Source organism: Anolis sagrei, chromosome X, assembly GCF_037176765.1.
Source record: "Anolis sagrei isolate rAnoSag1 chromosome X, rAnoSag1.mat, whole genome shotgun sequence".
Taxonomy (NCBI): domain Eukaryota; kingdom Metazoa; phylum Chordata; class Lepidosauria; order Squamata; family Dactyloidae; genus Anolis; species Anolis sagrei.
This window is the reverse complement of record NC_090034.1, coordinates 96246621-96264501: the sequence shown is the minus strand read 5'-3', so window position 1 is coordinate 96264501 and position 17881 is coordinate 96246621. Positions and strand designations below refer to the sequence as shown.

The 17881-nt window shown below is 43.9% G+C and overlaps 1 protein-coding gene across 1 annotated transcript in view; it reads left to right on the top strand.

The window, feature by feature from the left end:
• LOC132780139 (latent-transforming growth factor beta-binding protein 4) overlaps positions 1 to 17881 on the top strand; it is a 95407-nt gene that overhangs the window by 2980 nt on the left and 74546 nt on the right. Inside the window, 2 exon segments of the mRNA XM_067460851.1 lie at positions 8801 to 8871; positions 16602 to 16776. Coding sequence (XP_067316952.1) covers positions 8801 to 8871; positions 16602 to 16776 — 246 coding nt within the window.

Genomic DNA, 17881 nt, shown 5'->3' with positions numbered 1-17881 from the left:
CTCTGGCTTTAAAACTGGCTTCTCTGGCTTGGGCCGAGGCCAGGAAATTCCTTCCTTCTCTGGTTGGCCATCTGTCGGGGGTGCTTTGAATGCAATTTTCCTGCTTCTTGGCAGGGGATTGGACTGGATAGCCCACAAGGTCTCTTCCAACTCTATGATTCTATGATTCTAAACTGCATTAAATCTGTAGTGTAGAGCAGGCATTGGCAAACTTATGTCCTCCAGGTGTTTTAGACTTCAACTCCCATCTTTCCTAACAGCCTCAGCCCCCCCCCCCCCCCCCCGGACACTTAAGCCAAGTAGCAGGACAATTGCATTCAAAGCACCCCCGACAGATGGCCATCCAATCTCTGTATAAAAGCCTCCAAAGAAGGAGCCTCCACCACACTCTGGGGCAGAGAGTTCCACTGCTGAACAGCTCTCACAGTTTTCTTTATCAATACTTCTCAAAATGGCATCTCCACTGCACTCTGGGATTGAGAGTTCCACTGCTGAACAACGCTCACAGTTAGGCATTTCAATGTGTTGTCGAAGGTTTTGACATGATTTTGGCTTAGGTGGCTGAATGGGAAAAGGAAAGGGCCTGAGGCTGTTAGGAAAGATGAGAGTTGAAGTCCAAAACATCTGGAGGGCAAAAGTTTGCCCATGCCTGCTCTACACTACAGATTTAATGCAGTTTAGAATCATAGAATCATAGAATGACAGAGTTGGAAGAGACCTTGTGGGCTATCCATTCGAATCCCCTGCCAAGAAGCAGGAAAATGCATTCAAAGCACCCCTGACAGATGGCCATCCAGCCTCTGTATAAAAGCCTCCAAAGAAGGAGCCTCCACCACACTCCAAGGCAGAGAGTTCCACTGCTGAACAGCTCTCACAGTCAGGAAATTCTTCCTAAGGTTCAGATGGGAAACTTACTCCTTTCCTGTTTTGAACTCATTGCTTCATTGTGTTCTAGTCAGTCCCCAGAGCAGCAGAAAACAAGCTTGCCCTCTTCAACAAGACATCCTTTTAAATATTTAAACATATCTATCATGTCTTATGAACCCTCTGGTGGTGCAGTGGGTTAAACCGCGGAGCTGCTGAACTTACTGACTGAAAGGTCGGTGGTTTGAATCCAGGGAAGGGGGTGAGCTTCCACTGTTAGCCCCATCTTCTGCCAATGTCGCAGTTTGAAAACATGCAAATGTGAGTAGATCATTAGGTACTGCTTCAGCGAGAAGGTAAGGCGCTCCATGCAGTCATATCAGCCACGTGACCTTGGAGGTGTCTACGGACAACTCCATCTCTTCGGCTTAGATGAGCAGCCCCCCCCCCCCCCCCCACCAATCCAGAGAGCACTGTGGACTCAAACAATGATGGATCTGGACCAAACTTGGCATGAATATCCAATATGTGACCACTGGTGAAGTTTGGGGGAAATAGACCTTGACATTTGGGAGTTGTAGTTGCTGGGATCTATAGTTCACCTACAATCAAAGAGCATTCTGAACCCCACCAATGAGAGAATTGGGCCAAACGTCCTACATAGAACCCCCAACAGAAAATACTGTGTTTTCTGATAGTCTTTGGTGACCCCTTTGATATCCCTACGCGACCCACCCAGAGGTCACGACCCCCAAGTTGAAAAACACTGGACTAACTGAACGTCAACCTGTCTTTGGTGCTGGATAACCGACCGTCCTGCTCATCAATGTATTTGCCACATTTCCCTTTTAAAAACCATTTTAGTTGGTGGCCATCACTACAACTTAGGGTCCTTCCACACACCAAATAACCCAGAATATCAAGGCAGAAAATCCCACGATACCTGCTTTGAACTGGGTTATCTGAGTCCACACTGCCATATATTCCAGTTCAAAGCAAAAGATTTAGGAATGTATTCAGCTACTAGTAGTCCCCTGCCACGTGTTGCTGTGGCCTAGTCTGGTGATCTGGAGAATAAAGTAATTAGAAAGGGTTGCTTTCTAATATATGTAATATCTTTATGCTTGTGGGTGAACGGAATTTCTTGTTGTTTCTTTGTCAGTGTTGATGTAGAGATTGCCTGGTTTACCCACTCTGGAACATGCAACATATCATTGTCCTTCTTTAGAGGTCCCTTTCAAATCTATGATACTATGTCTGTGTGTGTGAATCATACATATCTGTTTATATCTATGGCTGGATGGCTCTTTGTCAGGAGGGCTTTGATTACGTTTTCTTGCCTTCGTGAAGGGAGTTAGACTGGATGGGGGTTCTGCGTGGGAAGTTTGCCCCAATTCTCTCGTTGGTGGGGTTCAGCATGCTCTTTGGTTGTAAGTGAACTATAAATCCCAGTAACTACAACTCCCAAATGTCAAGGTCTATTTCCCCCAAACTCCATCTGTGTTCCTATTTGGGCATATGGAATATCCGTGCAAAGTTTGGTCCAGATCCATCATTGTTTGAGTCCACAGTGCTCTCTGAATGTAGGTGAACTAAAACTCCCAAACTCAAGGTCAATGCCCACCAAAACCTTCTAGTGTTTTCTGTTGGTCACGGGAGTCCTGTGTGCCAAGTTTGGTTCAATTCCATCATTGGTGGAGTTCAAAATGCTCTTTGATTGTAGGTGAACTATAAATCCCAGCAACTACAACTCTCAAATGACAAAATCAATTTTTTGAGTGATGGTCACTCCTCGGGTTAGTAGGTGTCTTGTGGCCAAATTTTGTGACAATTCGTCCAGTGGTTTTTGAGTTATGTTAATCCCACAAACAAACATTACATTTTTATTTATATGGATTAGCCGTCCCCGCCAGGCGTTGCTGTGGCCCAGTCTGTGTATATGTGTTTTCTGTGTGTACATATGTGTTTCTGTGTGTGTATATATTTGTGTATATATGTGTGTTTGTGTGTTTATATGTGTACATGCATATTGTGTATATGTGTGTGCTTGTCTATATGCATATTTGTGTGTATATGTGTGTATGTATATGTATATGTCTGTGTATGTGTATGTATGTATATAAGTGTGTATATATATTTGTGTATTTGTGTGTTTATATGTTTACATGCATCTTGTGTATATGTGCGTGCTTGTCTATATACATATTTGTGTGTATATGTGTGCATGTATGTGTATATGAATATGTGTATATGCATATGTCTGTGCATGTGTCTGCATGTATATAAGTGTGTATATATATTTGTGTATTTGTGTGTTTATATGTTTACATGCATCTTGTGTATATGTGTGTGCTTGTCTATATGCATATTTGTGTGTATATGTGTGCATGTATGTGTATATGAATATGTGTATATGCATATGTCTGTGCATGTGTCTGCATGTATATGTGTGTATATATATTTGTGTATTTGTGTGTTTATATGTGCACATGCATCTTGTGTATATGTGTGTGCTTGTCTATATGCATATTTGTGTGTATATGTGTGTATGTGTATGTGTATATGTGTGTGCATGTGTATATGTATGTATGTGTGCATGTTTATATGTTTATTTCTGTGTGTATATATTTCTGTGTGTTTGTGAATATATATATATGTGTGTGTGTGTGTGTGAATGTGTGCATGTGTATATGTATATATTTGTGTATTTGTGTGTTTATATGTTTACATGCAGCAGGAGACGACGGGATCCCAGCTGAACTGTTTAAAATCTTAAAAGATGATGCTGTCAAGGTGATGCATGCCATTTGCCAGCAAATATGGAAAACACAAGAATGGCCATCAGACTGGAAAAAATCAACTTATATCCCCATACCAAAAAAGGGAAATGCGAAAGACTGCTCAAACTTCCGTACAGTGGCCCTTATTTCTCATGCCAGTAAGGTAATGCTCAAGATCCTGCAAGGAAGACTCCAGCAATACATGGAGCGAGAGTTGCCAGATGTTCAAGCTGGGTTTAGAAAAGGCAGAGGAACGAGAGACCAGATTGCCAATATCCGCTGGATAATGGAGAAAGGCAGGGAGTTTCAGAAAAACATCTACTTCTGCTTCATTGACTATTCTAAAGCCTTTGACTGTGTGGATCATAATAAATTGTGGCAAGTTCTTGGTGGGATGGGGATACCAAGTCACCTTGTCTCTCTCCTGAGGAATCTGTACAAAGACCAAGTAGCAACAGTAAGAACTGACCACGGAACAACAGACTGGTTCAAGATTGGGAAAGGCGTACGGCAAGGCTGCATCCTCTCACCCAACCTTTTTAACTTGTATGCAGAACACATCATGCGATGTGCGGGGCTGGATGAATGCAAAGCTGGGGTGAAAATTGCTGGAAGAAACATTAACAACCTCAGATATGCAGATGACACCACTCTGATGGCCGAAAGCGAGGAGGAGCTGAGGAGCCTTCTAATCAAGGCGAAAGAAGAAAGCGCAAAAGCCAGGTTGCAGCTAAACGTCAAAAAAACCAAGATTATGGCAACAAGAATGATTGACAACTGGAAAATAGAGGGAGAAACAGTGGAGGCCGTGACAGACTTTGTATTTCTAGGTGCAAAGATTACTGCAGATGCAGACTGTGGCCAGGAAATCAGAAGACGCTTACTTCTTGGGAGGAGAGCAATGTCCAATCTCGATAAAATAATAAAGAGTAGAGACATCAGACTGGCAACAAAGATCCGCCTAGTCAAAGCCATGGTATTCCCTGTAGTAACCTACGGATGTGAGAGCTGGACCTTAGGGAAGGCTGAGCGAAGGAAGATCGATGCTTTTGAGCTGTGGTGTTGGAGGAAAGTTCTGAGAGTGCCTTGGACTGCGAGAAGATCCAACCAGTCCATCCTCCAGGAAATAAAGCCCGACTGCTCACTGGAGGGAAAGATACTAGAGACAAAGTTGAAGTACTTTGGCCACATCATGAGGAGACAGGAAAGCCTAGAGAAGACAATTATGCTGGGGAAAGTGGAAGGCAAAAGGAAAAGGGGCCGACCAAGGGCAAGATGGATGGATGGCATCCTTGAAGTGACTGGACTGACCTTGAGGGAGCTGGGGGTGGTAACGGCCGACAGGGAGCTCTGGCGTGGGCTGGTTCATGAGGTCACGAAGAGTCGGAGACGACTGAACGAATGAACAACAACAACAACAACATGTTTACATGCATCTTGTGTATATGTGTGTGCATGTGTATATGTATATTTCTGTGTGTGTATATTTCTGTGTGTTTGTGAATATATATACGTGTGTGTGTGTGAATGTGTGCATGTGTATATGTATATGAGTGTATGTGTATATGTATATATTTTGTGTTTTTGGGTTTTTTAAGTCTGTTCCGCTAAGGTTGTGTGTGTGTGTGTGTTTAGCGGTGATGGACACTCGTTGGCCTGTTAGGTGTCTTGTGTCCAAATTTGGTGTCAAATCGCCCAGTGGTTTTTGAGTTGTGTTAATCCCAAAACAAACATTACATTTTTATTTATATAGATGTGGAAGGGGCCCCAGACTCATAAAGTTGGCCTATCCAATTCAACCCCTTGCCATGCAAGGAAATACCATCCAAGCATTCCTGACAGATGGCCATACGGACTCTGTTTTAAGGCTTCCAGAGAAGGAGACTCAGCTGCACTCTGAGGCAGCATATTCCGCTGCCAAAGAGCTCTGGCAGTTCCAGATGATGGATAAGGAAGATGTCTTCTCATCATTCCTGAGTCTTCCACCAGACAACTGCAAGGAGGAACAACACCCCCCTGGGATTCTAGTATCATGATGGAATAAACAGAAAAGCCTCCCACCCCCTATTTGATGGTAATGGCTATCCTTTGGGGTGGGGGCCGACTCCATATCAAGGTGCCATGGGTGCCACCTGGGCTCCCCTGCGGCCCATCCGCCCCCTGCCGTCCTGCCCCCTTCCCTTTCCTCTTCCACCCCCCATCCTCTCGCCAAACATCTAATTCCTGACATTCTTGCCCTGACCGGGACTTGAGTTACTAAGTGGATTTGCAGCAGCCCCACATGCAGACGGAGGGGCGGAAGGAAAGAGGGCCTTTGCTGGGGTCTCGGCGGGAGGAGAGAATGCGGGGGAGAAAGAAGAAGAAGAAGAAGCAGAAGAGAGTGATGAGGGAGGGGGGGGACTCCATGAGGGAGGGGAGCACTGCAACGATCCATCCCACCTTGAATACTCCATGGACGCAAAGAGAGTGCCATAGCTGGCTTGGAAAAGGAACATCCTCTAAAAGACCCCCATTAGATCCCCACACGCTTCCACCCCCTCACAACCCTAGCAGCACCTGGTCTCCATCCTCCACCGTCTGGCTTGATTCCTGATGCAGCCAGATGAGCAAAACATCCAAGCGCACTCCCCTGAGCATGTGCAGAGAGATTCTTCTGCACATTAATCACTAGATGGAAGTAATAATAAGACGCTTACTGTAAGGTAAAGGTAAAGGTTTTCCCCTGACATTAAGTCCAGTCGTGTCTGGGGTGTGGTGCTCATCTCCATTTCTAAGCCGAAGAACCGGCATTGTCCGTAGACACCTCCCAGGTCATGTGGCCAGCATGACTTCATGGAATGCCATTACTGTAATAGAGGGCTATCCTGAGCTGAGAGGTTCAACGGGATGCTATTGAATCTGAAACCTGTCAAGATGCCGAGAGAGACCTTGCTCAGACCGAGTCAATGGTGAGAGGTCAACTTTGGCCAAAGCAAACCTGCATATTGAGTCCTTTGTCAACCAAGGAGTCTGAGAAGAGACATGACAGGGTAAAGGTTTCCCCTGATATTAAGTCTAGTCGTACCCAACTGGTGTTGTCCGTAGACGCCTCCAAGGTCAAGCGGCCAGCATGACTGCATCGAGTGCCATTACCTTCCCGCCGGAGCAGTACCTATTGATCTACTCACAGTTGCAAGTTTTCGAACTGCTAGGTTGGCAGAAGCTGGGCCTAACAGAGGGATTCAAACTGCCGACCTAATTTACGACACCATAAAACTCTTCAGCAGTGTGCAAAAGAACGAGAAAGTGCTCCATCGGTGTCACAAGTGGATGGTGAAGCGACAGCTCCTCCGGTGGCCAGAATTCAAAGCATAGCCGCATGAAACTGGAAAGTTAAATAGCCTCTGTGTGTCTGTCTATATATGTTGTGTGTCTATGGCATTGAATGCTTGCCATGTATATGTGCATTGTAATCCACCCTGAGTCCCCTGCGGGGTGAGAAGTGCGGAATACAAATAATAATAATAATAATAATAATAATAATAATAATAATAATATTTTTAAAAAACCTTTATTTAATACCCCGCCATCATCTCCCCAATGGGGACTCGGGGCGGCTTACATGAGGCCAAGCCCAACAGCATATTACAATAAAGTAAAACCAAAACACAATAACAACACAGTAAAATACATACAACATATGAGTACAAAGACGATAAAGCAAAATCATACACAGTTAAATAAAATAACATAACAATGAGCGGGCCGCATGTGCAAGATAAAAACTAAGATACTAAAAATACTAAAATCAGGATGAGATAGGGATGAAGTAGATTGGGTTGTTGTAGGTTTTTTCGGGCTATATGGCCATGGTCTAGAGGCATTCTCTCCTGACGTTTCGCCTGCATCTATGGCAAGCATCCTCAGAGGTTTTGAGGTCTGTTGGAAGTAGGAAAAGGGCTTTATATATCTGTGGAATGACCAGGGTGGGACAAAGGACACTTGTCTGCTGGAGCTAGGTGTGAATGTTTCAACTGACCACCTTGATTAGCATCTAATGGCCTGACAGTGCCTGGAGCAAACTTTTGTTGAGAAGTATTAAAAAACTCTAAAATTACAACAGCACAACAACAGAGATGAAACGAACAAGGACATCTAATCGCCTCTCAACAAAAGTTTGCTCCAGGCACTGCCAGGCCATTATATGCTAATAAAGGTGGTCAGTTGAAACATTCACACCTAGCTCCAGCAGACAAGTGTCCTTTGACAATACATAGGAGTAGATTGTTTGTGGGGGAGAAACTGTAAATGAAAATACTGTAAATAAATAAATAAAGATTTATTCAGAGCGGCATGAGCTCCAGCTGTTAGCCCCAGCTTCTGCCAACCTAGCAGTTCAAAAACATGCAAATGTGAGTAGATTAATAGGCACCGTTCCGGCGGAAAGGTAACGGATCTCAGCTTATTTTGGGGGCGGATTACCGCAAGGTGGCATCACTTTTGGCCGAAAATAAATAAATCCATCGATGGCTTCTGCTTCAACTTGGTGAGATTTATTCTGGAATATTGGCTTCTCTTTCTCACCACAACGGCTTGGATCTCACTATCCGGTGCCGTTCTAAATTGCTCGATAACATGGTCAGGAGAATGTGGCCTTGCTAGGTTCGTGGCGGATGCTCAAGATGCATGGCTTACACGCTCCTCACGTGCGGCTGCTCACCTCCAAGGATCAGGGGAGGCAGGCCAGTGGCGTTGGCAAACGCAAAGGCCAAACGGTTTGTCCTCTTTCTCTGCACCGTCTGCTAAAGTCATTTTGAGGGAAGGGGCACGGGTTCCAGATGGAACTGTTGATGACATCAAGCGCTCCACTTGCGTAGGAAGAAGCCAGACCTGTGCTCCCAGCCCACTCCCTGTTGGCTCCGTATTTCCTCTGACACTTCTGGTTTACTCCAATGTTGCCTACCTCCGTCACCCCTTAAATAAATGGGACCAAAGCCCAGGAGGATCAGTTAGCAAGATCTAACCAGCTGCGATGCTTGGACGTCTCCTTCCATTCTCTCATGCTTGTGTGCACATTTTCCCTGTCTGCTTCCCTCCCTAATGTATGTGTGGATATTCCTCTGGTGAGCTGCCCACTTCACTGCCTCTCCTCTTCTTCCCAACCTCTTTTCTTCCAGACCCAACACCTGTGGCGAGACCTGCTGCCCCGGCTGGTCCCTGGGTCCCAAGACTCGGAAGTGCACCAAAGGTAGGAAGTGATGAGAAAGGAGGCAAGATACATTTCCAAGGTCTGGGTCCATTGTCTTGCTCCAAAGTGGGATTTTCTCCCACGTATCATACAATCTGAACAATTGAAATTTGTCAAAAGTTATTTTTTTAAAGGGAGAAGAATATACAATGTTGCAAATATATAATAAAATATTTATTTATTTATTTACAGTATTTATATACCGCCTTTCTCACCCCTGGGGAGACTAAATAATAATAATAATATCAAACTGCAAAGACTCTGGCACAAACCAGTAAAGGTGGTCCCAGTGGTGATCAGCACACAGGGTGCAGTGCTTAAAGATCTTGGCCTGCACTTAAACACAATCGGTGCTGACAAAATTACCATCTGCCAGCTGCAGAAGGCCACCCTACTGGGATCTGCATACATTTTTCGCCAATACATCACACAGTCCTAGACACTTGGGTAGTGTCCGACGTGTGATCCAATTCAACAGCCAGCAGAGTGTCTGCTGTGGACTCATCTTGTTGTGCTAATAATAATAATAATAATAATAATAATAATAATAATGCCACCTTACTGGGATCTGCACATATTATTCACTGATACATCACACAGTCCTAGACCCTTAGGAAGTGTCCAATGTGTGATCCAATTCAACAGTCAACAGAGTGTCTGCTGTGGACTCATCTTGTTGTGTTTCAAATAATAATAATAATAATAATAATTATTATTATTATTATTATTATTATTATTATTATTTATATCCCGCCACCATCTCCCCCTCACAATAAAATAAACAAACCAATCAAGTAAAATAAACAGTATAAAATAACATAAAGGAAAATGTATACATTTTGGGCAGTGATCGGCAATTAAACAAACGATAAAGGCCAAATAAAACATAAAAAGGAGGCCTTAAAATGCAATATTTAAAAGAAGGTCAGGAAAAAAAATGCCCCCCTGGTGTTTTGTTTTTTCCCCGTGTCAGGAGCAACTCAAGAAACTGCAAGTTGCTTCTGGTGTGAGAAAATTGGCTGTCTGCAAGGATGTTGCACAGGGGACACCCGGATGTTTGAGGTTTTACCATTCTTGTGGGAGGCTTCTCTCATGTCCCCGCATTGGGAGCTGGAGCTGACAGAGGGAGCTCATCCACACTCTCCCCGGATTCAAACCTCTGACCTGTCAGTCATCAGTCCTGCCAGCACAAGGGTTTAACCTATTGCGCCACCAGGAGCTCCTGGTGGTGCAGTGGGTTAAACCGCTGAGCTGCTGAACTTGCTGACTGAAAGGTTGGCGGTTTGAATCCGGGGAGCGGGGTGAGCTCACGCTGTTAGGCCCAGCTTCTGTCAACCTAGCAGATCGAAAACATGCAAATGTGAATAGATCGATAGGTACCGCTTCCTCGAGAAGGTAACGACGCTCCTTGCAGTCATACCGGCCACACGACCTAGGAGGTGTCTATGGACAACGCCAGCTCTTTGGCTTAGAAATGGAGATGAGCACCACTCCCCAGAGTCGGACACGACTGGACTTAATTTCAAGGGGAAAACTTTACCTTTACTTAAGAAACAATGCTAAATAGAAAAGTGAAAAACAGTAGTATTAAATATTTATATTGCAGTATTAGAAACTATCATAATATGGTAATATCTTTAAGACTGAGGCTGGATCTACACTGCCATATAACCTAAGCTGCTTCTACACTGTCATGTAAAATCCAGATTATTTGCTTTGAACTGGATTATATGGCAGTGTAGACTCAGATAATCCAGTTAAAAGCAAATAATGTGGATTATCTGCTTTGATAATCTGGGTTATATGGCTGTGTAGAAGGGGCCCTAATATTATACTCCAGATATTTTTGTGTCAGGAGTGACTTGAGAAACTGCAAGTTGCTTCTGGTGTGAGAGAATTGGCCATGTGCAAGGACATTGAATCTGGGGAGAGGCGGATGAGCTCCCTCTATCAGCTCCAGCTCCTCATGCGGGGACATGAGAGAAGCCTCCCACAAGGATGATAAAACATCAAAAAATCATCTGGCTGTCCCCTGGGCAACGTCTTTGCAGACAGCCAATTCTCTCACACCAGAAGCGACTTGCAGTTTTTCAAGTCGCTCCTGACACGACATGACACACCCAAGGGACACCTGGATGTTTCTGATGTTTTACCATCCTTGTGGGAGGCTTCTCTCATGTCCCTGCATGGGGAGCTGGAGCTGACAGAGGGAGCTCATCCTCACTCTCTTCAGATTCGAATCTCCAACCTGTCAGTCTTCAGTACTGCCGGCACAAGAGTTTAACCCATTGTTCCACCGGGTTCTCTGATTATATGCTTTGAACTGGATTATACAAGTCTACACTGCCATATAATCCAGTTCAAAAACAATAATCTGGGATTAGAAACTGGATTATATGGCAGTGTAGACAGAGCCTGAGATAGCATTCTGCACCGACAAGCTGTTTCCGCTGCACAAAATTGAGCTACCTTGGCTGTAATCTCAGAAGACCGATTAACCAAAAGATCGTCAATGTAAAACATTTCAGATCTCCCTGGTATACTCTGTAAAACTAGATGAATAAAGGAGTTCCGAAGGTTAACAATAGGGCTGTACAATAAAACATGACCCCAAAGTGTGAACCTTCTCTGCCTCACAAGGATGTTATCTTGTTATATCTTTCCACCAGTTATATGTATTTATTCTATTTTAACAACATCTACCCAACAAACACATCATCAAAGGCTTTCATGGCCGGAATCACTGGATTGTTGTGTATTATGGGCTGGATGGCCATCTTCCAGAAGCATTCTCTCCTGACGTTTCGCCTGCATCTATAGCAGGCTTCCTCAGAGGTTGTGAGGTCTGTTGGAAACTAGGAAAATTGGATTTATATATTTGTGGAAAGTCCAGTATGGGAGAAAGAAATCTTGTCTCTTTGAGGTAGGTGTTAATGTTTCAATTGGCCACCTTGATTAGCATTTAATGGCATTGCAGCTTCAAAGCCTGGTTGATTGCTTCCTGGGGGATCCTTTATTGAAAGTTGTTTGCTGGCAAGGTAGTTGATGGTAGGGAGAGGTGGGTAATAAAATTATTATTGGGTTGCTGTGAGTTTTCTGGGTTGTATGGCCATTTTCCAGAAGCATTCTCTCCAAACATTTCGCCTGCATCTATGACAGGCATCCTCAGTGGTTGTGAGATCTATTGGAAACTAGGAAAATGCAGTTTATATATCTGTGGAATGTCCAGGATGGGAGAAAGAACTCCTGTCTGTTGGAGCTATGTGTGAATGCTTCAACTGGTCACTCAAAAACAGGGGAACTCCAGACAAGAAACAATTGGGGACAGCTAATCACTTCTCAACAATGAATTTGCCCAGGCAGTAAGATGCCATACCTTGAAACTGCTAGACCATTAAATGCCAATAAATCCAATTTTCCTAGTTTCCAACAGGCCTCACAAACTCTGAGGATGCCTGCCACAGATGCAGACAAAATGTCAGGAGAGAATGCTTCTGGAACATAGCCATACAGCCTGAAAAACTTACAACAACCCAAATTAAATATTGACTTTCCCGCATCTCAGACCAAATACGTCAATATGAAACCATAGTAAGCTTCTCATTACTACTTAATTAATGTTTACATTTTTGCTTAATAACCAAGCAATACACAAGGGTTTCTCTTTAATGAAAGTAGACAGTTTGTCCATCGCGGACATTACAAATAATTCCAGTCTTCTTTTGTTGGGAGATCAGTATTCTTCCATTTAGGGGCATATGGGAATCTGGAAGCCGCAAATAGACATAGAACGCATCAGTATCCTGACAGTTTTCATTATCTTGCCTGAGCAAAGATGAATACTTGCATTAGAAAGAAGTAAAACCCCTAAAAGTTTTTTGAGACTTTAGAAGAATGGGTGCAAAACACAATTGTTACACCAATGCAAAAAATATATATATTGGGTTATTATTTTTGGATTGCAGTCAATTTCTAGAAGACATTGAAACAGGAGTAGGAACCATGAGTAAAGTAAACGTAAAGGTTTTCCCCTGACATTAAGTCCGCATTATCATAGGATGTCTATGCCCCACACCACTGGAGAAATTAGATTGTTTAGTCGGTATTATATTAATATAATATAATGTAATATAATATATTGTAGGTAAAGGTAAAGGTAGTCCCCTGACATTAAGTCCAGTCATGTCTGACTCTGGGGTGTGGTGCTCATCTCCATTTCTAAGCCGAAGAGCCAGCGTTGTCCGTAGACACCTCCAAGGTCATGTGGCCGGCATGACTGCATGGAGCGCCGTTACCTTCCCGCCGGAGCGGTACCTATTGATCTACTCACATTTGCATGTTTTCGAACTGCTAGGTTGGCAGAAGCTAGGGCTGACAGCGGAAGCTCACGCCGCTCCCCGGAATCGAACCTGCGACCTTTCGATCAACAAGCTCAGCAGCTCAGTGCTTTAACCCACCGCGCCACCGGGGGCTCCATAATATATTGTATATACATATAATATTTATAATATTGCAATGTAATGCAATATTATAATTATATATTTATATTTCATGTAATATTATTAATAATATTACAATATAATGGTATAGTACAATATATTTATTTTTATTTTATTATTATTTGAACTTATATGCCGCCACTTCCCTGGGTAATATTTAATACTGATATTGTACTATGCTAATAACATAATATAATGTGTGTGTGTGTGTATATATATATATATATAGAGAGAGAGAGAGAGAGAGAGAGGGTAAGCCGCTCTGAGTCCCCTTCGCGGTGAGAAGGGTGGCATATAAATGTCGTAAATAAATAAATAAATAAATATTGCACTACCTGACATCCGCTAGGAAGTAGCAGCCAGCAATAAAAGGACCAAGGTCCTGACATCTTCAGACCATCCTCTGTTCAGATATCAGACAGCATGCCAATGCCTTAAATCAAGAAACAGCTTCCCAAGTAACACCTCGTCAAGCAAGAGTCCAAAAGTGGCAGGCAAAAACCTGGAGCCTCAATCAGTGGCTGAGACCGAATGAGAGACTCTCTCCTGGGCACATAGAAGAGTGGACGACCTGGAAGGCGCTGAACAGACTGCACTCTGGCACCACGAGATGCACAGCTAACCTTAAGAAATGGGGCTACAAAGTGAAGTCCATGACTTGCAAATATGGAGAAGAGCAAACGACAGACCATTTACTACAATGCAGTCTGAGCCCTACCCACATGCACAATGGAGGATCTTCTTATAGCAACACCAGAGGCACTCCCAAGTGGACAGCTTCTGGTCAATGGACATTTAGTATAATGCCAATTTTTTAAACTTTGTTTTTATGCATTTTAATTGTACTTTCAACTTGCTTCTGATACGATGAATAAATAAATAGTGCCTACAATTCATTGGTGCTTTCCCACCCAATTACAAACCAGAACTTTGTTTGTGTTTTAAATAATAATAATAATAATAATAATAATACAAAAAAGCATTTGACTCACTGCCACATTGTTGGATTATCAAATGTCTAGATGTCATCGGAGTTTGTGAAAATATTAGAATGTTCACCGAAAATGAACTTGCGATGAAACAATGAAACCGAGTTGTTCATGAGCAACGAAAGCTATGGAACTGTTAACATCAAGAGAGGAATTTTCCAGGGCGACTCACTGTCATCACTGCTGTTCATTATTGTAATGATCCCACTGTCAGTAAATCTAGAGAAAACAAACCTAGGTTACCAAACAGCAAGAAATTCACCAAAAAATCTCTCACTTGCTGTACATGGATGATCTAAAGCTTTATGGAAAATTAGAAACTGTAATCGAGTCACTGACCAACACAGTCAGAATCTTCAACACTGACATCAGTATGGAGTTTGGCCTAGACAAATGTGCCACAGTGGCATTAAAGAAAGGGAAAGTTACACACAGTGAGGGCATAGAGCCCTGGGTGAAATTGGAATAGCAAAAGTGTGTTTATGAGAAAGGAGCCCCAAGAAGGAGGCGCAGTGGGGTTTGGCCTTCATTAAGGACATTAAGGAGTCCCTGGTGGCGCAGTGGGTTAAAGCACTGAGCTGCTGAGCTTGTTGATTGAAAGGTCGCAGGTTCGATTCCGGGGAGTGGCGTGAGCTTCCACTGTCAGCCCTAGCTTCTGCCAACCTAGCAGTTCGAAAACATGCAAGTGTGAGTAGATCAATAGGTACTGCTCCAGCGGGAAGGTAACGGCACTCCATGCAGTCATGCTGGCCACATGACCTTGGAGGTGTCTACGGACAACGCTGGCTCTTCGGCTTGGAAATGGAGATGAGCACCACACCCCAGAGTCAGACATGACTGGACTTAATGTCAGGGGACTACATTAGCCTTTACCTTAAGGACATTAAATTAAATTAATTAAATTAAATTAAATGCATTTTAACTATGCCCTCAACTCGCTTCTGACACAATAAATAAATAGTTCTTGGTGATTTCAGTGGGGTAGATGGATAACAATGTGTAATTGCACTTTGCACATGCATTCAAGAACTTGATTCTAAAGATACCTAAGTAATACCCTGCATGTTCCCTCCTATTCCCAAAGCTTTAAAACATCTTGCAGGTCCACTTGCTGCCTGTAGGTGGCAGCAGCTCCTTAAGCTATTTTCAAAGATTTTGGGTTTCTTTTTCCTCCCTAGTAGAACATCTTCAAGGTTGCCTTTATAAAAAGTGGGCAAAGTGAAGACCTGGAATCATAAGGTTGTTTTTTTTTTTTCTTCCCAGCATTTTATCCAACCTCCCAAGGAACTATAGGGAGCAGTTGGGTGGCTCACAGGGTCTGGTCAAGAAGATAGCAAGGAGACACTCACGATAATGTTTTTATGGCTTTGTATAGTTTTTATATTTTCATATTTTACACAAATGTTTTTAACAGTATTTTACGATTGTTTTATTTGTTGAGGCATCAAATGTTGCCAACTGTGAACTTCCCTGAGTCGCCTTCGGGCCAACAATGTGATGTGGTGGCAAAAAAAGCCAATGGGATTTTGGCCTGCATCAATAGGAGCATAGTGTCTAGATCCAGGGAAGTCATGCTACCCCTCAATTCTGCTTTGGTTAGACCACACCTGGAATATTGTGTCCAATTCTGGGCACCACAATTCAAGAGAGATATTGAGAAGCTGGAATGTGTCCAGAGGAGGGTGACTAAAATGATAAAAGGTCTGGAAAACAAGCCCTATGAGGAGCGGCTTAAGGAGCTGGGCTTGTTTAGCCTGAAGAAGAGAAGGCTGAGAGGGGATATGATAGCCATGTATAAATATGTGAGAGGAAGCCACAGGGAGGAGGGAGCAAGCTTGTTTTCTGCTTCCCTGGAGACTAGGATGCGGAACAATGGCTTCAAGCTACAAGAAAGGAGATTCCATCTGAACATGAGGAAGAACTTCCTGACTGTGAGAGCCGTTCAGCAGTGGAACTCTCTGCCCTGGAGTGTGGTGGAAGCTCCTTCTTTGGAAGCTTTTAAACAGAGGCTGGATGGCCATCTGTCAGGGGTGCTTTGAATGCAATATTCCTGCTTCTTGGCAGGGGGTTGGACTGGATGGCCCATGAGGTCTCTTCCAACTCTTTGATTCTATGATTCTATGATTCTGTGAGAAGGGCGGCATACAAATATGGTAAATAAATAAATAGATAGATGGATAAATAAATAAATAAACAAATTTGGGTTATTTTTCATCTGCTTGATGTGTTTCCTCTCCAACAGCTATCTGTACCCCTCGATGTCGGAATGGGGGGCAATGCAAAGCCCCCCAGCAGTGCACCTGCCGCCCAGGTTTTGCAGGATCCCGCTGCGAATTCACCGTTTCCACTACCACGTTGGCCCCGCGCTCCCCTAAACCTCAGCTGAACTCGATGGTCTTGCGCTGGCAGCCTCTGACGTGAGTTGGGACGAATGGGAATGGGGCGTGGATCAGACCTTTTCACTCTTGCTGTCCCCATTTGCAAACATCTAGCTGGAAGGGTCATTTAATTCAGAGGTGGGGATTGCACAGTTCACAATAGACCCCAAAACTGTGAGTGCCTCTACACCAGGCATGGGCAAATTTGGACCCACCAGGTGTTTTGGACTCCAACTCCCACACTTCCTAGCAGCCTCAGGCCCCTTCCTTTTCCCCCTCAGCCGCTTAAGCCCGACCACTTTGTAGCCCCATTTCTTAAGGTTGGCTCTGCATCTCATGATGCCAGAGCGCAGTCTGTACAGCGCCTTCCAAGTCGCCCAGTTTTCTGTGTGCCCAGGGGATAGTCTCTCATTTGGTATCAGCCATTGATTGGGATTCTGGGTTTGAGCCTGCCACTTTTGGACTCTCACTTGCTGGGGTGTTCCAGTGAGTGTGTCTGTAGATCTTAGAAAACTATTTCTTGATTTAAGTCATTGACGTGCTGGCTGATACCCACACAAGGGATGAGCTGGAGATGTCTCTGCCTTGGTCCTTTCACTATTGGCTGCTACTTCCCGGCGGATGTCAGGTGGTGCAATACCGGCGAAACAGTGTAATTTTTCCAGTGGTGTATGGCGGCGACACCCTGTGATAATGCAACATGTCTCATTAAGAGCCACATCCACTGTTTTAGTGTGGTGAGATGTGTTCCACACTGGGCATGCATACTCAGCAGCAGAATAGCATAGAGCAAGGGCAGATGTCTTCACTGTGTCTGGTTGTGATCCTCAGGTTGTGCCAGTCAGTTTTCGTATGGTATTGTTTCTAGTGCCCACTTTTTGCTTGATATTCAGGTAGAGCTTCTTGTAGGTCAGAGCAAGGTCCAGGGTGACGCCCAGGTATTTGGGTGTGCTGCAATGCTCCAGTGGGATTCCTTCCCAGGTAATCCTGAGCTCAGAATGCTTGTCTGTTCTTAAGGTGAAAAGCACATGTCTGTGTTTTAGATGGGTTAGGAGTCAGCTGGTTTTCCCTGTAATAGGCAGTAAGAGCACCTAGAGCACCTATTCAACCATCTCAAAGCTCCCTGCTTGAGCGGTAATGGCAC